The sequence below is a fragment of the Macrobrachium nipponense genome, chromosome 7, assembly GCF_015104395.2.
Source record: "Macrobrachium nipponense isolate FS-2020 chromosome 7, ASM1510439v2, whole genome shotgun sequence".
NCBI classification, from domain to species: Eukaryota; Metazoa; Arthropoda; class Malacostraca; order Decapoda; family Palaemonidae; genus Macrobrachium; species Macrobrachium nipponense.
The window spans coordinates 112,182,318-112,207,996 of NC_061109.1; the positions used below are offsets into that span (position 1 = coordinate 112,182,318).

A 25,679-nucleotide genomic window follows, 5' to 3' on the forward strand; every position below is an offset into this window, starting at 1 on the left:
GGAGAAGAAGCAGAGGATTCAGAGAAGCCCCAGAAGAATTGAGAGGATTCAGAGAAGCCCCAGAAGAATTGAGAGGATTCAGTAGGATTCGTGGAGGTGCCAGGAGAAGAAGCAGAGGATTCAGGGAACCCAAGGGGGGAGGAGAAATTGAGAGGATTCAGTAGGATTCGTGGAGTGCCAGGAGAAGAAGCAGAGGATTCAGGGAAGCCCAAGGAGAATTGAGAGGATTCAGTAGGATTCGTGGAGGTGCCAGGAGAAAAAGCAGAGGATTCAGAGAAGCCCCAGAGAAGAAGCAGAGGATTCAGTAGGATTCATGGAGTTACCAGGAGAAGAAGCAGAGGATTCAGAGAAACCCCAGGAGAATTTAAAGGATTCAGTGGCATATTCTGGGTCTAAGGCTAAACATAGGTGCTGCTCTCTGCTGGGACTGGCGGGCAAGGCCCGCCATGGGTCCTTGGACGGGTGGGCGAGGTCCACCATGGGTCCCAGGATGGGCGGGCAAAGTCCGTCACGTGTCCCAGGTTGGGCGGGCAAGGCCAGCCAGGGGTCCCGGGACGGACGGGCGATGTCCACCACGGGTCCCGGGATGGGCGGGTGTGGCCTGCCACGGGTCTCGGGAAGGGCGTGTGAGGCCTGCCATGTGTCCCAGGACAGGTGGGGGAGCCCGCCACATGTTCCAGGATGGGAAGGCAAGGCCCGCCACGTGTCCCGGGACACATTGTGGGCTAGGTCTGCCACTGGTCCCGGGACTGGTGGGCGAGGCCAGCCACTGGTCCTGGGACATGTTGTGGGTGAGGGCCGTCATGGGTCCTGGGATAGACGGTCAAGGCCTGCCACCGGTCCTGGGACGGGCAGCAAGGCCCCACCACGGTCCAGGACAGGCGGGTGAGTTCCGCCACGTGTCCCAGGACAGGCGGGCGAGGCCTGCCAGGGACCTGCCACGGATCCTGGGACGGGTGTGCGAGGCCTGCCACGGGTTCCAGGACATGTTGCAGGCGACGGCCGCCATGGGTCCTGGGACGGGCGGGCGAGGGCTGCCACTGGTCCTGGGACTTGTTGGTGAGGCCTGCCACTGGTCCTGGGATGGGAGGGCAAGGTCTGCCACGGGTTCCGGGACATGTTGCAGGCGACGGCCGCCATGGGTCCTGGGACGGGCGGGCGAGGGCTGCCACTGGTCCTGGGACTTGTTGGTGAGGCCTGCCACTGGTCCTGGGATGGGAGGGCAAGGTCTGCCACGGGTTCCAGGGACATGTTGCGGCGACGGCCGCCATGGTTCCTGGGACGGGCGGGCGAGTTAGGGCATGCCACTGGTCCTGGGGACTTGTTGTGAGGCCTGCCACTGGTCCCTGGGATGGAGGTCAAGGTCTGCCACGGGGGTTCCGGGCCCATGTTGCAGGCGACGGCCGCCATGGGTCCTGGGACGGGCGGGCGAGGGCTGCCACTGGTCCTGGGACTTGTTGGTGAGGCCTGCCACTGGTCCTGGGATGGGAGGGCAAGGTCTGCCACGGGTTCCAGGACATGTTGCAGGCGACGGCCGCCATGGGTCCTGGGACGGGCGGGCGAGGGCTGCCACTGGTCCTGGGACTTGTTGGTGAGGCCTGCCACTGGTCCTGGGATGGGAGGGCAAGGTCTGCCACGGGTTCCGGGACATGTTGCAGGCGAGGGCCGCCACGGGTCCTGGGACGGGCGGGTGAGGCCTGCTACAGGTCCCGGGACAGGCGGGCGAGTTCTGCCACATGTCCCAGGATGGGCAGGCAAGGGCTGCCAGGGGTCCTGGGACGGGCAGGTGAGGCACGCCATACTAGACGCTTTCCAGTATTTAGTATATACAGATTGGAATGCATTATTTTTTTACTTCACCTATTGTAGACTTCAGTTATGTTTTATTTCGAAACATATTGTACAACAATGAATAAATTACCAGTAATAAAACAGCCCATTAATTGGACGAGAGAAAAAAACAAAAACTGTGCTATCTTAGGGGCACCATACACGCTCACTCCAAACTGTCAGTTGGAGTGAACTGAAAGACTGAAGAACTGCAGGTATAGTCTCAGTTCTGCTTGCGATTGTGTGGACACTGAGCATAGCTGGTGTGTTGGTAATGATGTTAACTAAAAAGAACGCAAACGAGAAAAATGGACAAAAGACTGATTGTTGAAAAGACAAAAGCTATCTTACATAAACATTTTGTCAGAATTATTATTTGAGAAAGGCGACTGGTTTAATTATCTTAGAATGGACCATGAGACTTTTTTGGAATTGCTCTCCTATAATAAAACCCTTCATAAAAAAACAAGATACCTACGTGAGAAAATCCATATCAGCCCATGAAAAGTTGATAGTCACGCTGGGATTCGTCGCAACTGGACGAAGTTACAGGATTAAAGTTCACTACCATCATTTCTGCCCAATCCCTATGGAAAATTATAGTACCTGAAACGTCCAAAGCAATACTGACTTCGCTGCGGAAGGAATATTTGAAGGTAAGTAAACAAGGTTCAAACCAAAAACAAATATTTATTTTCAATTGGAGAACTACATATAAAGACATAATAATAACAGCTGACCAAAAGTGTGTATCATATAAGCTTCACATAATTATATGTCCACATTCATTCATATATATATTTATATAGTTTTTATATATATATATATATATATATATATATATATATATATATATATATTTTAAATATCACTAGCTAGTTCACAGACACTACCGCACTCTCGAAATGTTAGGCCAAACTGACAATATACTTCACGCCTCCCCACACACAATGTAAAAGGTTGTTAGTACCACAGTACTGAAGGCTTTTCGATAATCACGTCAGTCCATCATTTCACACCACAGGCCATTCTTTCAGTACAAACTACCCACATGCACGCTCAAACTGGCTTGCAAACATCTAGTTTAACAATCTAAAGGGGCCCATACCTGAACGATTGTCGGTATATACCCACACATACACTATTCAGACAGTATGAACGATCTTCCACACCGTTTTCAGTCTGAACAAAGATTTTGTCTAAAGAAGACAAAATCTCTAGGAGAGACGCACGCGATAGCGATATATCGGCAGACAAAACCCATACTTGACGATGGCGTATTATGATATAAAAGACAGACTGAAGTCCTGGAAAGCCAGCAAACCTATAACTCTGTTTTTTTTTCCATCTGTCCATCCCGCCTGTGGTGTTTTTGCGCATGGTAAACACTGCGTCCTCTGGGGTTTTACGGTAATAAAAGCTATTTCGAATATTAATGGTATAAAATTCGCATACAGGTTAACTTTATTACAAAACACTTTTTCAGTTGCAAATTTACACCCAGATACCTTTTTATTTACCACCTAAATCTTACAACATAGCGTAACTATTTAAAGCCCCAGGACGCAGTTGTTTACCATGGACCGAAAAACACCACAGGAAGGCGGATGGACAGATGGAAAAAAACAGAGTATTTATAGTCGTGACAGATTCCCGCTGAGATCGAAGCTCCGCCCACTTTTGCATTTAGATAAGCCCATACACAGTGTTTTTGCGAACGATACATACAGTCGTTCAGACAATCGTTATTCTTCCAAGGTGTATGGTCGGCCTTAACTGTCGTTTGGAGTGACCGTGTATGGGCCCCCTTAGTGGTCCGTCACTTCTATATAGTACTTGTTTGGTGCAGTGGTGACCCGGGTCACGGGTGTGTCAGTATGACCTCCTTAGGTCACTCGCTCTGCAGGGAGATCGCCACTTTATGTTATTGACTCTATGTTCGAGATTTGGGGAGGCTTTTCTTTCCAAAGAAATATTTTTTATTCTTTATTCTGTAATGTTAAGAATATTTTATTGCTGTTTGATCATCACCAGCTGACAAACATTTGGAATTGTAAAAAAAGTAAAGAAAAAAATCATTCCTGATTTTGCTATTAATCTGTAGGTCAGTTGTTCAGATAGCAATTTGTACATATTATTATGTTGCTATGTATAATTTCTCATCAGTTTGATCATCCAGAATATACCATCCACCACGTAGTACTGGAGAGACAATTAATTAAAACAACCTTTCTTTTCATTACTTGTGGTTCAGTACCATGACAAGTTTAATTGCTTTATTGCTGAGTAGGCTGATATGAGCCCCACTTCATAATTTATTTGCATAAAATAATTTTTTTTATCTTTTTTGCTATTCTTCTACATTTCTCCTTTATAGTTTATTCTTTATTTCAATTTTTCTTTCCTTTACTGGACTGATCTCCGTATCGGGACACATTGGCTTGTAGTATTCTCGTTTTTCAACTATGGCTGCAGCTGTGCTTATATACGTGTATGTATGTATAGTATATATATATATATATATTATATATATATATATATATATATATATATATATATAATGAGGTTTTCGTGTCCAGCGAACCAAAAAGAGCGAGTGACGTTGTAAGGGGTACAAGTTGACCCAAATAATGCACAGATATTGATTAGCTTAGTTCTTCACGCAGCTCCTGTGTGGTTCCTCTATCATTTTCCCAACCAAACTCGCTCCCTCTCAGTCGGGGAGTATCTGGCTCCAGGTGGGCTGCGGAGCGGTGGCTCTGATCGGGCAGTCTTCGGTGTATGGAACCTCGTGGTTTGTGTGATTGAACATCACTGATTACTATAGTACATCTGTTCGTGCTGTGTTCAGTGAAAGTCCATTCGGCTTTGTGAATGGAGATTGTTGGGTGTGTTAGACCTATAGCTTAAATGGTCAAAGTCGCCAATATCCAAGGTAGGACTAGTGTTTTGGTTGCTTTGTTAGATAAAAAAAAAAAAATCTGAAGTGTTTTAGTCAATTAGCTCGTTAGTTATTGGTTAAATGATATCATATTTCTTTTGACAGTCTAGCATTACACGAAGAACATGATGCTTCATGCTTAATTTAGATTTTTCTCACGTAGCATGGAATAGGTGAATGAACGATAGTCAAGTGGCTAATCCTAGAACTAACGTACACATTCAGATTTAAAAGTATCGTTGAAAATAGAATATTTAGATGAATTATTAAGTACTGCAAGTAAATTCGACAGGATAGTGGCCACATTGAGCAAATGTTGTCCTTTCATGACTTACTAATCTCCCTATTGAGAAATCATTTATAAATGAACTGTGCGTCCCTAGACAATTCTCCTTCCATAGAAATAATCAAGGGGTAATAATGATTAAATTTTTGAGTTGATGTGTACCATGTGGTCAGTTTAAGAAAGGTGGTTTCATATATTGTATAATATATATATATAGTATATATATATATATATAATATATATATAACCACCTTTCCTTTCTTAACTTGATATCTCCTGTGCACATAAACAACTCAATTATACAATAATTATTGTTCTTATAACTTCTACGGAAGTTATTAGGATATATATATATATATATATATATATATATATATATATATATATATATATATATATATTAGTTAATCTTGTTATACGAACATGGGACCATTCAGTTTTGTGTGATTTTTGTCTCAGGTGTACAAAAAGACCATAATTCTTTTGTTCATTTCTGAGCATTTATGTTGATTTTTAATGCAATTTCTTGCTCTTGTGGGTTAAATAAAATGAACCATATTCGATGCATTTGATTTTGTAGACTATGTTTCTACTTTGATGATAATTGTTTTTATAAGCAAATTTGTTTTGCGGTGTAGTTGAATAGAAAAGGAAAACTAGATTTACATTAGATATTTTCAGAATAGATTTGAATAAAGCAAGCAGAGTGTTCTTAAGTCATTCTTTCTTCCTGATACTTTAATTACAGAAAGTTTTTATTTTTGTATTTTTAGATAACATGAGCCTGATAAATATACTGTAATTCCCTGTCCATTTTCTCAGTGTTCTCTTTTCGTCGTTATCCGAGAAATCAGGACTGACAACGTGAAATGCTCTCAGAATTATTGAAGATTTTTTTTATATACCATTCTGATGTCCAGAAACAATTATATATTTCCAATGTGTTTTAATAATGAAGCTGCTTATACAATCAACTAAAATGTAGTTTTTACAATGATTAGGTTCGCAGTTATACATACTGTACGTCCTTCAACTCTCTTCTTTGTTTTAGCCAGACCTAAGTACTTAATACTGAATCCATCGTCGAGGGCAACACCAGGAGAGGTCCTGTTCATGTCTAAATAGCCTAGACTCACGCACGTCCTTTGACTTCACTCTCTCCTCAATACGTAGCCTTTTGTTTACCTTTTTTTTCAGCGTTATGAAAAACCGGAACGAAAGAGAGCTCCAATAGCACTTGGGAATCAGAAACGTTTATATATAATGCGTACTTAAACAAGATCGAACTGATAAGGCAATTGTTTTTATTCCTATAAAACTCTTGGGGTTTCCACGTCGATGATCATAGTGCTTCGACGAATTCTTCTAGCAATACTTCATCACTTTGTCACCGTGGGTTTGAAAAACACTCACGATCTCAAATAATATCTCATGTAGTTTTAGGAAATGTCAAGCGACAACTTGTATCGATTGCTAAAGGCCAGTCAGTCAGCTGATAAATGTTATTTCACGTTACACCAAGATCAATAAACGTGTGTGTGTGTGTGTGTCGTTCACGCGTTAGGCTACATTTGGTTAGGTGTTCCCTCAGGGCGTCGAAAACGGCGTTTGCCATTTTCGTTCAGAAAGTCATTAATCCTATCTGACGATGTAAACACTCTGGTCTATATCTCTGTTTATTTGATGGAGATTCCGTATGTGTTACTATGGTTTTTTGTATGTTGGGTTTGCATCATTCGTCTTTAATGCCCTCTGCTAATAAGATTTTACTTACTCATGTCATAAAATGATCCTGGGCCATGCAACAGCTTTTCTGCGAACCATGAAAGACTAACTAGGGCCTGCCTAACGCAAAAGGTACCAATCAAGGCCCAGCTACAACTATTGTTTTAGAAAGAACAGACGACACTTGAAGGGCAGTCCCTAAATTCTAAGTAGTATGTGTGAGCCTAGGTAACAACCACTGTGGAGCTCTAAAGCCTTGGCCTGCAGGTGTAAAATAATTATCAGAACGCTGAAGCCATAAACAGGTAAGGAGTGTCTCGTCCACAACGCTTGACACTCTGAACGGATGATAGTATCAGAATAGAGAAATTGAGTGACGAAAGATATCAGTGGTCATTTGGAATGAGCTTACTTCAAGTCGAAAAGGAACGCGGCAAGGAATCGTGATCTGTGTGCATATCTGTGTTCTTTGCAGTGTGGCGGGAGAGACCTATAGTTGAGTTATTAGCGTTGTACGTACTTATGCCATAAGCAGTAATACTCGATGTGCCGTAGTAATTTATGTTGGGTGGTTTGGTTAAGATTTGAAACCGTTAAGCAAATAGTTTTTAAGCCGAAATTTATTGATATAACCCATTCGATTTCATTACGAAATGGGAAGAATAGGCTTTCCTTAGTTAATGAACTATGTGGAGAGCACGAGTTCCTTTGTAATCTCAGCATCGTCTGAAGTTTCATTTAGCTTCTCCATAAGGTTAGTGGCCTTCGTCCGTATATAATATAATATCCGCTGAACTTACTTTTCAGTTTCTACCTTATTAAGTCAACAAATTATTTTTTTTTTCTTCTTCTTTTTTTTGTCACTGTTTGGGGATGTGAGCTGAAGTTTCATTGATTTTTCTAACGATTCACAAAAAGATTTGTTTTTTTAGAAACTACGGTAGCCTATCGCCTAATTAAGTAATTTCTCCCTCAAAATGGTTTCATAGCAGCTATAACACTCAACACCAGCTGTCGCTTGAAACAACTTTGAGTATTGTTTCTTTAATTCTCTCAAAATTTTGTCATATCTGATATTACAGTATATATGCGTGCATATACTGCTTGATACAGGTTGTCTTGTACAACGCGAGAATATCTGTAGTTGCTTTGTTGGATGTGATGTCCTGTACCCTGACACGATTGGTCTATAGAATCACAACATGTATCCACCGTGCATTTTTGCTTATCCTCCATCTGCTCAAACAATTTCATTATCATATTGTGTTGCGTCGGCCAAGTATTCTGTGCCTTTATATATATCGTCGTTACTCTTTTCGTGTGCATCCCCTTATACCTAAGAGGAATTTGATGACGGAATAACTCTTTGCTTGAAGATACTCATCACTTTTACATTCTTAGATAAGAGAAGCAGTAGGTATATAGTATATCTGAATGGAAGAGCAGAGGAGAGTTGCATCTTTGGAAGTTGTTAAAAATTTGGTTGGAGGAGGCCCCCATGCTATTGTCTCTCTTTCTTTCCTTCTGTAACATACTAGATCAGAGTATCAGGTTTCGTCTTACAGTGGAAAATCTTTTATCATTACTTCCAGCAGTTCAGTAATAACTAGCGCATCTAAAGGGGGCGAGGAGTAGAAGGATGGGTAGGAAGTAGGAGAGATACAGTAACAGTGGAAGGTGCCTGATTCAGTCACAGATTTTAAAAGGTCATTAAACAATATTTACGCTAGGAGGTTTGTTCCACTTTTTCAGGCGTCGTATCATAATCGTTAAAGAAAGTTGCTTCTGATTACATGAATCAACTGCAGCCTAATAAGAATAAAAATATTTATAATAATAATAATAATAATAATAATAATATAATAATAATAATAATAAAATATAATAATAATAATAATAATATGATTATTATTATTAGGTAGATGAATCCTATTCATATGGAAGAAGCCCACAGGGCCAGTGACTTGAAAGTCAAGCTTCCAAAGAATATGGATTCTCTAGAAAGAAGTAACAGAAGGTTATACGAAATACAGAAAGAAGGGTCCAGTTAGAGAAACAAGAAATAATTGAACAAATTAAGAAATAAATAGATAAAATACAAGGAGAGTTGTTTTAGGGTTCGTAAACCTTTGAGGTTTCAGTTGCACGTAATAAAATAATAATAATAATAATAATAATAATAATAATAATAATAATAATAATAATAATAATAATAATAATAATAATAATAATAAGGAGCCTGTGCAAGAAACATCAGCTACCTTGCAGTAATAAGTGGTACGAGCACCAACCTGAGGGAGTGATAGAAAACGATCACGCAAAGATCCTCTGGGACTATGGTATCAGAACAGATAGGGTGATACGTGCCAATAGACCAGACGTGACGTTGATTGACAAAATCAAGAAGAAAGTATCACTCATTGATGTTGCAATACCATGGGAAACCAGAGTAGAAGAGAAAGAAAGGGAAAAAATGGATAAGTATTAAGACCTGAAAAAATAGAAATAAGAAGGATATGGGATATGCCAGTGGAAATTGTACCCAGAGTCATAGGAACACTAGGCACGATCCCAGGAGCCCTGAAAAGGAATCTAGAAAAACTAGAGGCTGAAGGAACTCCAGGACTCATGCAGAAAAGGGTGCGAGTAGATACAGCACACACAGTGAGAGAACTGATGGACTCCTAAAAACCCCATCCTATAAATACCACCTAGTCGAATAGGATGTCTGTGATAGGAAAAAAAAATAATAATCATCTTTTATTTTAAATAATGCTTTCATTCGAACGTTTATATTTTAATGACCAAGAAAACTGTTGCCATTGTTGCTCGAGACAAAGGAAAGGCCTGAAGGACGAGGTTGGAATGACCCTTTCCTTCTCGCCTCCCTCAACTGCAGGCAATAATCGGATGCAGCAGCTTGATAAATATTCCGAGCGCTGACCATTTATTGACGGGAATTCATGTTTCTATTCATATGCAAGGTTGACGACATCCTCTCTTTGGTTGCTGTCTTTATTCGCGAATTTATGCATGCATCTATATAAGTATGTATGTATGTATGTATGCATGTATGTATTTATGTATGCCAACCGAAATGGGAAGTACGGAGTAAACGTGGTTTGCCGTCGCTCGGAAAAATAATCATAATACATGTTGGTAAACATGTGGATACGTATACATGTAACCTCAGAACTTTCAGTTCATTGAAGAATATCCGTATTCACCTTTCAGTCTGCCTAAGTGAATTAAACTTCGTGCAGGTCATCAGCTAGCACGTCCATTATCAGGAACGAAAGACAACAAACGTAATCGTTGTATTTTTCATTTTTATTCGATGGTCCTCTTCTCTTATGGACCTGATTTTCTCAGTGACCTCGACTGATCCTATTAGCAGATGACCGTCCTCACGAAAGAGCTCCTCCTTCCTCAGTAATGCGCATCGTCTCAGTCCACGCATTTTTGTCGAGAAAGGGAAATGTCGCATGTTCCGTTTGCCCCGAGGAAGGTCCGAGGAGAAATAAAATTCGTTTATTAGACATTCCAGAGGAAAGATTAACGGGGCCTCGTACTGTTATTTTCCGAAATTCCATTCCATGTCGGAATTGGACTTCTGAGATGGACTCCCCGTCAGGAATCGAGGTTGACATGCAAAGCTTCTATAAACCTCGGCCGATGTCGCCTGCCTCCGGTGGGAGAAGGACTCGGGTATTCGAGTATATAGTGCGTCTGTCATCGAGTGAGTTTGCGTGTTTGTTAATGCCCCGGAAACTCACCCGAATCTCTGTCTCCGTCTCCTTCAGATCTTTTTATTTTTCTTTTTTCTTTACTGACTTTGTGTAGGAGGAGGGTAATGTGTATCGAGATACCTTTCTTCTCGTATGATTCTCTTTGTCTCTTGGTGACTATCGGCCATGGCTCTGAAAAGAATGCAAGTTAGAACAATTGAACCATATATATTTTATATGATTACAACTGTATAACAGATGACCATGACGGGAATATGTAGAGGGAAAAGTGGCAATGAATAAAAAATACAAAGAAATTGCGAAATCTGACAATGTAATAGAAAAAAAAGGGGCCGGGGGGGGCGGACAAAAAAAAAAAAAAAAAAAAAAAACAAAAAAAAAAAAAAAAAAAAAAAAAAAAAAAATAAAAAAAAAAAAAAAAAAAAAAAAAAAAAAAAAAAAAAAAAAAAAAAAAAAAAAAAAAAAAAAAAAAAAAAAAAACAAAAAAAAAAAAAAAAAAAAAAAAAAAAAAAAAAAAAAATAAAAAAAAAAAAAAAAAAAAAAACAAAAAAAATAAAACCTTGGTTATAGGTAATGACGTTTCCTTGGCCCATACCACGCATCACAAAATAAGAAGAAAAATACGTAACGCAAACAAACGAACAGGGACGGAGGACTGCATGACTTTCTTACGACTTCCTTGTTGGAATTTCAGCAATTTCGCTAAATTCCATACCAGTGGCAAGGCTGATTCAGTTCTCAGAATAAGCTCTACAGTCAGCTTATCTTGAATCGACATAGAATTTTCTTCGCTCGTATTCACGATAACAAAAGCATGAGCGGAAAAATATGAAGATTATCTTTGTCAGTCTTTTCTCGGCAATTGATCTCTTCTAAAGAAACCAAAGCATTTTCATTCTGTTCTCAGTTCACTTGCAAGACTCGGATCCTATTATTACACAAATCGCTGAGGTTTGTGATTACTCGAAAATACGTATAACGGTTATTTATTGTATTTTGCGAAATGGAACACAGATGGGCGGACCCCAAAATGAGCTTCACCGAAGAGGGAGAGAACATTTGTTTTGTGTAACTGGATAGATGAGATAAAGGCCACAGAACCTTGGAAACAAAAGAAGAGGGTATCGCAGCGTTAATGGTCTCTGTAGTCGCTAGGACTAGCATGTATTTAGAAGTAATTTACTTCAAGGGAAAGCGGTTCGAAGAAAGTTTTTTTTCTCGATGGATTTTTTGAATAGCCTAAGCAGATAAATAGTGGTGGTTGCATTGCTTCGAAAGTATTATGTGAAACAGAGAGAGCAAGGTGTCAGTATCAGAATTATAGAGATATTTTCACCAACATTTTTCATCATAAAAATTCTGTTGAAGAAAAACTAAAATTCAAATCGTTGCAATAAAGATCTTATATTGATTGCATTCGCTAACTTAAGCAAGAATACGTTGATTTTTCTCCTGACGACGAAGGTGTTTTACCACTTGCTCTAGGAGAAGCTCAAAGTGACCCTGGCATGTTTCTACGAGCCCACATTCTGAAGCAAGTAGGCTGAGGGTTCGTGCGTCACAGATTCACTGGAGCGTTTCCTTAAATAAGTCTTATGACATTGGGCATTTGAATCTCATGCGATGTTATTTGCAATTAACTTGTTCGCCATGGGAAATATCCCCAGCCCAAATTTTTTTTTTTTTTTTTTATCGGTACTGTTTATTTAACTGCTTGCAACTCATTTAACTTTTCTGGTGTCGTTTTGACTGCATATTAACTGCTCTTGAGAAACATGTTCGGGATATATGTAACAGCGTAAAAAAATCTGTATACTGAGAAAGCTTTGAAGACTTCTGATACCTGTCCATACTGAGGAAATGTTTTCATTAGTTTATTCAGTCATGCTCTTAATATTTGTCCTCCTGCTTGTTATCAGCACACACCTTAACTAGAATTAATTGAACAGACACTTGAGTTCTATTAACCTTATTCTTGATCTTGCTATTTGTTTCTTGCACCAAGTTCACTTACTTTATTGCGCGTGCCATGTAACATATTCCATAATTTTGAGCAGCCTTGGCATTCATGTCTTAAACTATTGTACCTTCTACCGCCTAGATGTTCAATTTATTTGACAGTCTTGCCTTTTTTTCTATAGTAGTATATTTTATAATAGTATATTTGGCCTGTTAAGGCCAAATCATGGAACGATCGTGGGAACGTCAGTGTAACCTTGGTGCAAGAACTTTTTGTTGAGTCGACTGACACTAGTCGAACTTTACATATTTATTAATTTTCCTATCTATTTTGCTTCACTCTTTATCTTATCTCTCATTCTTTATTATTTCTCTTGTAATTTTAATTTTACTAAACAGCGAGTTTTTCCGTACAGGGTTGCATCCCTACTGGAACCCTTAGCCTAGAACATTCTGCTTTTCCAAACAGGTTTTCAGCATGGGTTATAATAATAATAATAATAATAATAATAATAATAATAATAATAATAATAATAATAATAACTCTAAATGCACCACTGATCCTTACTCTTCCTAATCCAGCTCTCCTTATCGACGCTATTGTAATTTTTCTTATCGTCACATAAAAATACCTCAGTACAATACTTCAGTAATGACTAATTTTTTATTTATTTATCAGATGAGCAGCACACCAACACTCGCGTAAATCAGACAAACACACACCATCCATATATATATATATATATATATATATATATATATATATATATATATATATTCTTTTTTGTGTATTTACATATACACTTTTGAATAAATATACATGGCCTAGACACAATCTGAATATACTTAATATCCGCATTCTGATCTTTGCCGGTCTTGTAGACCTAACTCGAAAACATGGGTTTACTAGAAGTTGGAATGTTACTCTCAAACCACGCTTAGCTTCAAGGGCATCTGGTGTACAATGCAGTCGAATTTTTAGAAATTTGCCTTTCGACAAGGTCCACGACGTTAAACGAGTAGCATTCACGGAGATTATTCATGGCAATCCCATTATGGGATCGGGGAAGAAATAGCGAACCTTTGTAGATGGGACTTCTTTTTTTCCTTTTGACCTTTTGTGTTGCTCAGTAAAGTACAATTAACGTCATATCCTCATCATTCTTTAGAGACGCATTAGTGCTTTGTTACTATTTAATTCTGTTGTTTTACCCGCGTCTTTACTAGTACTATTGCTTACTTTTGAAGATGAACAAGCCGGGATTGTTCTGCCGTAATTAAGAGCTTGGAAGACGATCATATTAGAGACAAAAATAAGTTAAGGAGAAGAAGCTGTGCGGGAGATGAAAGTCTTCGCGTCTGGAGTCTGATGACTCCCCTAGGGGCCCCACCAAGCCCGGCCCGGGCCTTTGGTCAGAGAGGTCTGAATCTGTGAACCCGAGACTCCCTCGTTTAATGTTCGCCAGTTGCTGGGCGAGAAGTGGTGAGGTGGGATGGTCGCGGAAGGTCCCCGCCTCGGCTTCAAGTCTATTTCGTTTCTCTTTCCACCCGTTTTTCCCTCGTGTTTGTCTTTTGCAAGTGCTTGGAATACGTTTTGTCACTGAAAGTCTACAGCTTCACAGGATTCATTTCGCATGTTCGTTCCGAGGAGAAGTGTAAATGCATTAAAAGTGAATTATATACAGATTATTTCAGTGATCTACGTGGAAAAAAATATAGTAGTTTCCTAATAATAACATAGAAAGTGATTTAAATTTGAATTTCAGTGACAGTGATCACAAGCCAGGTTTAGTTAATGGAAGGAGACACTTGCACTGGGACCGGAGAATGAAATTTCAGTGAGTATTACTTGTGTACTGCTACCTTGCCCAAGTTATGAATTCAAGTTTGGTGCTTATAAGGCGTTGTGTAGCCTGCGGTCATGCTGGACTACCCGTGTCCTCGTCCTCTTGCTGAGTCCGTGGAATAGTTCGACGTTATTATCGTTACATTGCTGGTTTTATCGTCGTCCTGGACACAGGATGCATTTTATAGATGTATTATCTGTAAGGCAGGTTAGAATATGACAGGTGTCGGCAATCCTTGATGCGTCTTTCGTTGCCTTTTCTGCTTTGACCTGAACAAAAGCAAAGACAGCCGTCCTTTACAAGACTGTATAGCAGAGGTACCCCGCACTGCCCGGGAATAATACAAGGGTAAATTGTAGTGGCAGTGAATTTGCCGTAACCTTAAGCCTTAAAAGGTTCTGATCCTTCCCGATGGACTTTGGCTTTTGTCATTTTTGAATGAAAATAAATAAGCTTGTAGCTAGTCATTATTGGAACAGTCTCAAAAAATTAAAGTATGTAAATATTAAAATATACGGAACCCTCCCCCAACCCATTTTCACTTTACGACCCTTCGCAAACTAGTATAAGAAAATAAGCAAATATATTATGTAATAGCTAGCTATAATGAGGAAGGTTCGTTGCTGCAGAAGTATGATCTGTATTTATGATGGAAAATTTTTACATTTCAGCTAACTTTGATTATTGATTTCTGTTTAAAACGTAACCCGGGTGATGGCATATTTCATGAGAAATTTAAAGCCAGCTGATTAGAATAATTTTAATTTGAAATTTCGATAGGCCTACGTAACAAACCTTGAGAAAAATTTTTTTTTAATGCAACCAGTTAGTACTAACCTTTTGAATAAAACACAGAACCCTTTGGCAAACAACACCAGTATATTGTTGATCTGGAATAAGTTGGTTGATCATTTGCAATATGAATGACATGCCAGAGCGATTCGTGAAGTTTTTCTCTGGCAGACGAACGTGTCTATCCAGCTTAGTTTAGTTCATTTGTTGGGAGATTCGTTAGAGGCGATTTTTAAGGGGAAACATTGTAGGCCGTTTATCTGCTGAATGCATGTTCCAGCCAGATCAAAGCCGTACATACGTTGATCAGTCTGCATGGCCTCTTTATGTCCAGCGCATGATATGCTATATAAAGAGAACTCGTCACGAAGGGACTGTGTACATAACTTCAGCAATGTTGATGGTAATAATTTGTTCGATCAATTTGCCTGGTATGCAGGCTCAACCGTGGGTACCTTTCCCCTGAAGTTTTATGAATAAACAGGCAATATGGTACCAAAAGGCTGTGCAAGAAGTAGAGAAAGATTTTGATACCTCATTGCCCTTGATGAAATTATACGTACATTGCATTTCACGAGAACAAGTGTGGGTTTATATTCCTTTGACGTGTTCGCATAAGATACATGTAAAGAGCATTTTGAACGGCTCCACCCATGCAGTATTACCCATTGGAAGGCCCTAAGACAGCCTTCCTCAATTAAGCGTTGATTCTTGGGGATCATGCTGGGATCCTGATGTTAAGGTCTTTAGGGTTCTTTAGGCTTAAGTTAACAGTCATCAGTAACCAAGGCTCCCAAGACGTGATGATCTCCCATTGAAGACAATTATATGGTGTATGTATATCTTTGTTTTCGTAATCTGGAAGTCTTTCCATTTACATAAATCATGAGTGATACTGCGTAATGGCATGGAATGATTGTATACGTATGACGTGTCATTTCCTGAATTGTATATGCTGGTAAGGGTCTACAGTGGTTAGCCTATGATTACGAAGAGGGAGATTTTGCTTCTTCTGACCGTAATTTATTTTTTTCCCATTTCTCTCCCTTACGTGTTTTGTCAGCTGGCTGTATTCTATTCTTCTCAGTCTCAATTTTTGTGGTAGATGCTCTACACATGAGCTGGTTAACCTATTGTGAGAGCAGAGATTATTCATTCAAACACTTATTTTTTGACCGCTTGAATAATAATAATAATAATAATAATAATAATAATAATAATAATAATAATAATAATAATAATAAACGAGAATCGGGATGACGAATGACGATGGTGATTGGTGTCTTTACTGATCTATTTGTGAAGGTCTGATTTTTTTTTAAGTACTATTGATTTAACTTTTGTTTAACTTTTAGTTTTTCAAGTCGTTCATTTGTAATCAAAACTGGCTTAATTATTTTCGTTATTTATGAAGGGATTTTTCTCATATATATCTGTGTGAGTTGAAGCTTTTATATAAAAAACTGAAAGATTTATTTAGGAACGTAGACTATCGAATATAAGGCAGGTATTGCGGTTGGGTAAGGTTAAAAATCACCACAAGCATTTTGCTGTTTACTTTGTTTACCTCGGTAAATCTTGCAGCATTATAAAATTACGCTTGTAGTCAATATTGTTGAAAACTCGCGAAATTAGATAAATGTTTTTGCCTTTATCACAGAAAACAAATGAAGTGAAGGATAGTTTTAAAAGTAAGAACTATTGCGTGCATGTTTTTGTAGAGATCAAAATTTCTCCAAATTTCATCCTTCCGCGGGTCATAGACTCGATTTCATGGTCCTTGATTTTCACGTCTTCTAGGAGTTGCCATTGGCTTTTCACTTTATTTCCGGCATTGATAAGCATTGATGTTACAATGCCAGATATAAATGAATAGATTATGACATTATTTGAAAACAAATATTTCAGCGGGACGTCGGAATAATGACCTCTATCGATTTTTTAAATTTTAATTAATTAATTTATTTTTTGAAACTGGTGGTTTTTCTCTACAGAAATGGTAGATAAGTGGCCATTTTTACAGTTCAACAGTCCATTTTCGTAATTCCCCCGTTGGTTACCAAATCCTGATGTTAACGTATATACAGCTCGCGTATTAATAGGCTTTATATATATATATATATATATTAATATATATATATGTGTGTGTATTTGTTTGTGTGTTTGTGTGTGTGAAATGGCCAATTCGCTTAGGAACATTTGATCCTCAAGGGCTAGCTAGTACCAATCCCGGTGAGAGAGTGCTTCATCTAAACTGTTTAGTCGTGTGCAGTACTAGCCCGTGGGGATCAGTTGCGCTTACGGATATTTCACTTAAGGACATTTGATCCCCTCGCGTCTAGTACTATATAAACACAGTGAAATACATTAGACCCCTAGGGCTAGTACTAAACACATTGTTTTACTGTGTAGTACAAGCCCATGGGGATCAAGTGTTCCTGAGCAGTTGCTCATTCACAAATTCCCAAGTTTTTTGTGAAATCCCTGGATTTGACATAATCATTGTAACACACACACACACACGCACGCACGCGCGCACACACACACACACACACACACACACACACACACATATATATATATATATATATATATATATATATATATATATATCGCAAATATCAAGCCACAAATATATCGAATTCCCTATATCTTTGGGGTACTAAATCCAAGAAGAATTATGCCGGCACAGAAACTCTTTATCACCTATAATCCCTCTTATGTGAGAAGTAATCACAATATATATAGTGAATTCGATATTAAACGATATTTGTGGCCTAATATTTTTGAATAAAAAAAGAAAGTCACGTGACAAAATTGTAAGTGACAAAATGTGATGTATAATTTAGTCTAACACGACTCGGTTTTACCCTTTTTCTTACGTATTCTTCTGAGTATTGTGTGCGTTATTAATTTTTTTGTGATGTAGCTTACCTGTCATTTAACTATATGACCGGTAAGGTAAATGTTGTAAGCCTTTATGAAATCCACTTTACGGAGCACTTGTAACATATCCCAATCGTTAGTTAGATGCCAACAACGTTAAGGATTATACATACTCTTCCGTTGTTGTTGATTTAATGCTACTATTGCAGTGATCTCTCTCTCTCTCTCTCTCTCTCTCTCTAGTTTGTCGCTCCCGTTAAGGGGAAACTACTAATTATACACAGTTATGACTTTTTGTCAGGTGCTCCATGCTCATTGGGAGCAGTGATGTGGCAAGCATCTGTTTTTATCACAGTGTTCTATTGTATTTTTTATTCATCTATTTTTTTTTTTTTTTTTTTTTTTTTTGCAAGTGTCATCGATATCCAAAACTGGTCTGTGTTCATTGTGCGCCAGATGAGCTCAGCAAGTAAAAGACTGCAAGATAACGATACCAGTAAATGCTTTTTCACTGCATTAACCGTGAGGAAATGAAGAGAGCAAGACGTATATCATCAATCTCTGCCTATGACAGCAAGTGTAAGAAACCGTGATATGATTCAGCAGAACAAGGAAAAAAAAAAAAAAAAGTTCAGTTCGGGCGGTGGCTTACCATTATAGTAAATTAGTCAATGTTTCTCACATGAACGAAGCTTTCATCGTGTTGTTGAAATAGGCTATGTTTCCATTGTATTCGAATTGCGTAAAGGGAGTGTAAGTGTATCCACCAGTAGCGTTTGTATCACCAGTAAGTATTACTTGCGATGCTTTTCTGGAAGAGGCGTTCTCGGAGGCGATACTTGGATCCACCTCCTTGAGCTGGTAAGTGCCAGAAAATTAATTGTCTGTCAAGAGCGAGAAACCTCACCGTCAGCCGCGGGGGAGCGACTACTCGTCCGTCCTGTTGGGGGGTAGATGGGCAGTGGGCATGGGGCTGCCAACCTTATCGCTTGTTTATTTAAATATAATACTTAGAAACCGAAAAGTAGCGCCTTGTGGAGCCACGCTTTTATGGGTGAAACGCCGGGGGCTGAGGAAAGAATGATTTAACTAACTCACTTCCTTTGGAAGTGGGGAATTCGTGCTATGGTTGTGCAATAACGTACATTTAAAGGCTTAAAGAAATTATTTCATGAATCTAGCTTTTCGATTTTATAAGTTTTTATAGTTACTGCCACTGTAAGATCAAATACATAATAGGTATGCTAATCTAGTGAATACTGTCGGTAATCCATCTGAATAAACATTAGACTTCGGAGATCTTCGGGTAATATGGTAGCCTTCCTGGCTTAGAATAAAGGAGTTATTCAAAAGACTGAACGTTTAACAGTTAACAGAGCTTACTCTGTGATGTACCCTATATACATCTCGACTCCATGGATTGATCTTACATTTTCAATTTTGAGGATATTAGTGAGAAATCTTCCAATAAACTGTCTTTCTTGTATGTGCATAAAGCATGTCGGTTACACACACACACACACACACACACACACACACACACATATATATAGATATCTATACGTCTATATAATCTATATATATATGTGTGTGTGTGTGTGTGTGTTTATTATAGCCTTTACATCCAGCTGATATTTTATGAATACCATCAAACTGCTATGTAATTAGATACAGTTTCCACGACGTAACTAGTAGTCCAAGTCCGCTAACAACGTTAATTTTTACGGCATTTAATGGCCTGAATAATTAGCTGGAGTTCATAGGTGAAATGCAGCTTGCATAGGAATCCGTCCCACCTGAAGACGTGACGTCCTTAGGGTTACGCCTGAACCCGTCTAACCTCCGATTACCATAGGCTGATGAGCTCGCCTGACCGGATTTTAATAACTTATGCATTGTTATCCTTGGACGGCCTGGCAGAGGTTTGCGCATAGGGCTTCTGTCACTATTCGACTTGATTGTGGGACGACTAAAGTAGTAGTTATCGTCAGTTTTTGAGAACTCAAAATATACATCATTACACAATAGAGTGTTAGCTGCACTGGTATTGTCATCTGCAACACAACCTTGAAATGATGTCGTCTTCAAGTGTCGTGGCGTTTTGGTTTCGTCTTCATCTAGAACGTTCTCTAGTAGAACATAGCCCAATAGACGTTTTTAAAGCATTTTCTAGAGAGGGCAGAGCGTTCTCTAGAACATTCTCTAGTAAAAAATGCCCCAATAGACGTTTTTAAAGCATTCTCTAGAGAAGGCAGAGCGTTCTCTCTTTCTCTTTCTTTATATTTTTAATCTCTATTTAATATATTCTGAATGACTGGAAATATTGTCATTATAAGTGGCTGCCTTTCGTAACTCTTCGTTGAAGAGTTATTTGACCAGATTTAATTTAACGCACTGTATTTATAATAAAAAAAATAATAATTCCCATTCAGTTAACTCTCGGCTGTCTTCTCTCTCTAGTCCCAAGCCAGGGTAGCTCGAAAGAGGTATGTGGGCTGGGTTCACAGCCGCACTTTGTAGTTACTCCAACAGTTACACCAAATCTCAGACCATTATAGAGGACCACAATAAACATGCTGAGGAGTGGTCTTAAAACTGACATTTCTGAAGAGGATTAAATGGCGCCCCTTCATCCTAGTCCAGTGGGCCACTTGGAATATAGTACCGGTAGGTTGCGTCAAGTTAACCGCACCCTCCCTTCCTGTAATAAGGCTGCATCCACCCTTCCTCTGCCATGCATTGACACTTACTCTCGCCACTTTTTGGTGTTTTAATTAGTTATTAATGTTGTGGTGATTTGCTCTTATTTGTTACTTAAAGCAGAGTACCCTGCGATCTAAGTAACGTTAAGCAATTTACCCAACTAATTTGAAAAATTTGAAATGAAAGGCAAATTAAGTTTTAAAATGGTATATACGCGTACGTTTTCTGTATTAGTTGGTAATAGACTTTTAGGTACTACTTTGACTTATCTACGCGTCACCTACTCCGAGGTGCTATAGTAGATTCACATCAACCGTGCATCTGATGTCTAGGCCAGTCTCTTACGACGCTCCTGATTGGCTGTTGATAAGCCAGTCACAAGGCTGGAATCTGTGTCTCTCTCGAGAGAGTTCACTTAGGCAGGATGTATATTCAACCCCTCCTGAGGGATACTTTTGAAAGACGTGTCGCTCAGGAGAGGTGGAACATACATCCTGTCTAAGTGAACTCACGAGAGAGACTGAGGGTTTCCAGCTCTGTGATTGGCTTATCATCTGCCAATCAGGAGCGTCGTAAGGGACAGGCCTAGACATCAAAATAATGTACGGTTGATGTGAATCTACTATATAGTACTAAATATGGCGGAAGCTCCTAGGGACGCCGTGTTAGTACTAGCCCCTCGGGGATCAAAGTACTACATACACCCATTTCTATATTGTCTGGTCCACAACTTATATTAATAAACGATATCCTCGTGCGGTAGTCTATTTTACAATCACCGTATAGTGCTGAGTATTAGCACGTAGGAGTAGGTGACGCGTAGACAACAAGCCAGGTCTAAACCTCGTGGTATAGCTGCAAATTTTGCTTTAGAAGCCATCGAGGCTCTGCTATTTAGACCTCTAAGAATTTTGGAAGAAGGAAATTCAGATTTTAATGAAATGAATTGTAAAAGTGTTAGAGACCCTGCAATATTGTTGAAGCTGGCTGGATAGATCTCTCTCTCTTCCTCTCGCTTTTAACCGGAAGGTGGCGGCAAGTAACTCCGCCTCTTCCTTCCTTCCTAGTCCTTTTGAAAGAAAGGAGCGAAGAGGAGCGGGGGGTTGTAGGGGGTGGATGAAAGGGAAATATATCCGCCAGTCTGGGACAAACCCCTCTAATATTCCACTTCCACTTTACTCGTTACTCAGCGTTAATTGTTGACTGCATTTGTATTAAAGTACCTTCATAGGATACTGTATATACCATATACACCTGTACATATCAAGATCTCTTTGTTTGCCGGAACAAAAAAAAACATTCCTCCCCACCTGAATGTCAGGCACATTCTGTCAATGGGCTGTTTAGCCTAAACGAAAGTCAACAACTCCCACCCTCGTACACGAAACATTCGGCCAGGGTTTGTTGTCTTTCCGTATAATGCGAAGATCGTGAACACGAACGACACTTATTTTCACTATTAAGCCGCTTCTTGCCACAATTCAAGCTCCGAGAGTCTTGGTAACCTGTTGTGGTAGAATGCGCGGTTCTTTTAGGAGTCGCCTCTGCTATCACGAGAATTAGGGGTTACTTATTTGTCCAGGGAAGGCTACGAATGACAGTGTTTTATGAAATAGGGATTGACACATCCAAACCGAAATTTCTTTAGTTGCATTTGGATTTATAGAAATGCGCTGATAGACCTATTAAAGTACATAGGTCTGCAGTTAAATAAAGAGTTGTGTAGGAAGAGAAAGAGAAAAAAAAATCGGCTATTGAGTTAAGTCCATTACATATCAGGAACCGTTTACAGCTACTATGCAGTTTGTGATTTCTAAGATATATAATTTTATACATGCGTAACCCTAGCAAGCGAGCGTCTGTCATTGTTAAATGAATATTTCGTTTTAGATTAGTCTATAATAGTTTTTATTCATATATCCATAGTACGAAAACGAGAGTAAGACTTTTTTTTTTTTCTTTTTCTTATTTCGTGAAGCAGTTACTCTTAAGATAAAATGTAGTATTTTCTTTCATGTCAACGAACTGAAGGAATATGCGTATAATGGAAGGCGGAAATACGCATACTTGCTACGTGCCTTTTCTCTCAGTACGATATTTAATTACTGCACTGAGCTCATGATCTTACGCTTTCTTTTGTGCCTAGTCTAAACCTCGTGGATGCCTACTATCAGTGCATAAGACACGTAACAAAATGCAATGTAAATTCTCGGCTTCTTGCCTTTTGTCCTTTTTTCTTCTTCACGAAACACCATCGGTGTGTATGTGAGGGTGAATTGGTAAACACCCGCGGCCTTTGACTTCAGAGATGTGAATATAATCGACTGTGTTGAACTCGAGCCATCATCATCATCACGTTCTTCATCCAGAGACGGATTGCATTGTCGACCTTTCATCCGTCGCGAAGTCGATGGTTTGCATAGCTAATCACTTCCTGAAAGGGCCAAGAAACTAACGCGGAGTCAATGAAAGCGCCCCGTTAGTCTAGTCAGTTTGAACACCTCATAGCCAGCGTGTTCTGTTGTTTACCTCTCCCGGACTCTTTATTGATTCAGCCCCAATGGCTAATATGCTCTACGAGGATTGTTGAGGCGGGAGGGAGTGAGGACGAGGAAAAGGCAACTTTTGGATGGGCGTGTTTTGGGGTGACTGCCCTACACGTTTGGCTTTTGGTGCGGGGTTGGGGGGAAGGGATTCGTTATCGAAAGGGCTGGCTGGCGGACGCACGCCCATATTGCATTTACTGTTGTGCCTCCCACCGCCCACCATTACCATCCAAGGATAGAATAAGTTCGGGTCTTGATCACGGCGCCAGTCTTTATGCTTCTCTCACACCTGGTCTTGTGCATCCGGTGGGAAGGAGAGACAGGTGATGGCTGATTCAGGATGATCATTCAAGACCGCATTATTTGGGCTTCTCTCTCTCTCTCTCTCTCTCTCTCTCTCATGCTTGATATTTTGAAAACAATATATTTTTGGCCTTGGTTCCCTAAGGATTATTTTTCTTTTCTGTGCTCTGCAGAAGGATGATATATCTCACCCTGTAGAATGAATGAGCTGTAATGAAACCCTTCTTACTCGGACTTACGGCTTGCACAGAAAAACAATGTGTTTCTTTAGTAATTCTGAAGAGTATTTTTTCTCATGCGAACATTTAAATAATTGAAAAGTATTTGACTTTATGTTCCCAAATTCTAGAATTTTAAAAGCAAAAGAGAAATAGAACATACTGATGGATTAGAAATGAGCTATATATTTGACGAACAGGCGTTCTCGATGCATATCGGCAGCACGTCATCGTTCGAATGCGGTCAAGAAAATAAGATAAAATTAAAACCAGATAAAATATTTTACCTGAGTAAGCAAGAGCAAGACGGGAGATCAAGATCAGTAAAAGTAGTAATTGATGAATGGTAGTAATTGTGGTCAAGGTCTATAAGAAAGGTATGGCTTCTGAATGTAGTCAACGAAGACAAATGCATGTAAAGCATCGTTTGCTTTCACGAACTTAAGGGCTGCTGTAGGAGCAGCTAAATCATAACCAACCACCCATTTCACGGACAAGAAGGAAGTTTCACTTCCATCTCTGCGTCTCTGTATGTATTCTCTGAATATCTCCAAAAAGGAAGACTCGACTTTTATAATATTTTATAATTGCATTCATTAGGGGACCCTGTGGGGATGATTAAGTTTTTGGGAGAAAGCAGCTGTGGGATGAGTAGGTGTCCTACCACGAAAGGCTTCGCTCCCTTTTCGGGTTGAAAAGAAGTCTTGGGGTTGGGGGGGGGGGGGGGGGGGGGGGAGTTGGGGGGGTGTTGGGTGCGAATGAGGAAGAATATGGCCATGGGAAACGAGTGGGAAAGGGATCCGAGATGTGAGTGAGAGGCCATGAGGATAACAGACATAAAGTGAGGATGAGTCGACTGAAAAAGATTCTTTTCAACCGACTTTTCCCTTTTGCAGCCGAGGCCTCGATTCTATTCTCGATTCTTTGCCCTCATTGGTTCTGGAGGCCTTTGTAACCAGTCTTCCTCTCTTTCTATGACTCTCTCGATCTTTCTCGCCTGATGCCGATGACCCTTTGATGACGCCACGCCAGTTGGGCAAACTGTTTAATCAATCAGCCTCCCGCTCGTGAATGTCTCCTTTGTCGTACCGTAATTCCAACTGGAAGCTGTGTGTTCTTCCCCGTAATCTATCTCGAGTTCATATGGTGTTATCAAAGACTTTATGATGAAACAACAGGAAGGTTTTGCCAGACCCATAGATGAATGTTTTTTTTTTTTTTTTTTTTTTTTTTTTTTTTTTTTTTTTTTAAATTCGATATAGGTAGTTTTAGTAAATGTATAAAGTGCTACGTTATGACATTCTTTCATTTTTCCTCTGGCTTCTTTCCTTTGTTAGAGTTGTGTTAAAAATTCTTTCAAAGGAATTGGTTGGGAAGAGAGAGAGAGAGAGAGAGAGAGAGAGCCAATTCAAAGGGTTAGTCTAGCGTGGATCTCATCACACTTGAGTCGTAGAGAGAGGATAACTGTAGAATGTGTTCTGGGAAATAGATAGAATTGCTGTGGCCCCACCCTTGTTACTGAACACTGCTCACTGACAGCAGATTCTCTCCCCGGGAAGAGGGTTGAGGGGAAGGGTGGTGGGCGCCTTGTTTGTAGGTTGGTATCCAGCTGCTTAGCTGTCCAGCTTCTTAAATTTGACTTTGTTGCACTCATTTATTCCAATCCTGCTAGTGCGTCCTATGTAGTTTAGAAATGTGGCTTGTTGGTTTCATAAAACTACAATTTTTAAAAAAATATAAATGAGATTGGGTTTAACCCCACTGAACCTTTAAATTTAAAATGTATCTTGCCATATTAAGGTGCGTTCATCACTATCGAACAATGCCCGACGGACAAACATTGTTGCCATATCAAAGGCGAAGCAGGATGACGTCAAAAGCGTTGAAACGAGGG

At 39.7% G+C, this 25,679-nt stretch overlaps 1 protein-coding gene and 1 long non-coding RNA gene across 2 annotated transcripts in view; one reads left to right on the forward strand and one right to left on the reverse strand.

The window, feature by feature from the left end:
• Window positions 1-801: 801 nt before the first annotated feature.
• Window positions 802-1,800, reverse strand: LOC135217675 (uncharacterized). Its single transcript, XM_064253644.1, has one exon. The coding sequence runs from the start codon at window positions 1,798-1,800 to the stop codon at window positions 802-804; it is 999 nt and encodes a 332-aa protein (XP_064109714.1).
• Window positions 1,801-13,937: 12,137 nt separating this feature from the next.
• Window positions 13,938-25,679, forward strand: part of LOC135217134 (uncharacterized) — a 196,266-nt gene continuing 184,524 nt past the window's right edge. The window contains exon 1 of the long non-coding RNA XR_010315057.1: window positions 13,938-14,328. This is a non-coding gene — a long non-coding RNA (uncharacterized LOC135217134). The remainder of the gene's footprint in view (window positions 14,329-25,679) is intronic.

What these genes read in the sequence shown, in the direction of transcription:
- LOC135217675 (XM_064253644.1), bottom strand. Translation starts at nt 1,800, where the DNA reads ATGGCGTGCCTCACCTGCCCGTCCCAGGACCCCTGGCAGCCCTTGCCT.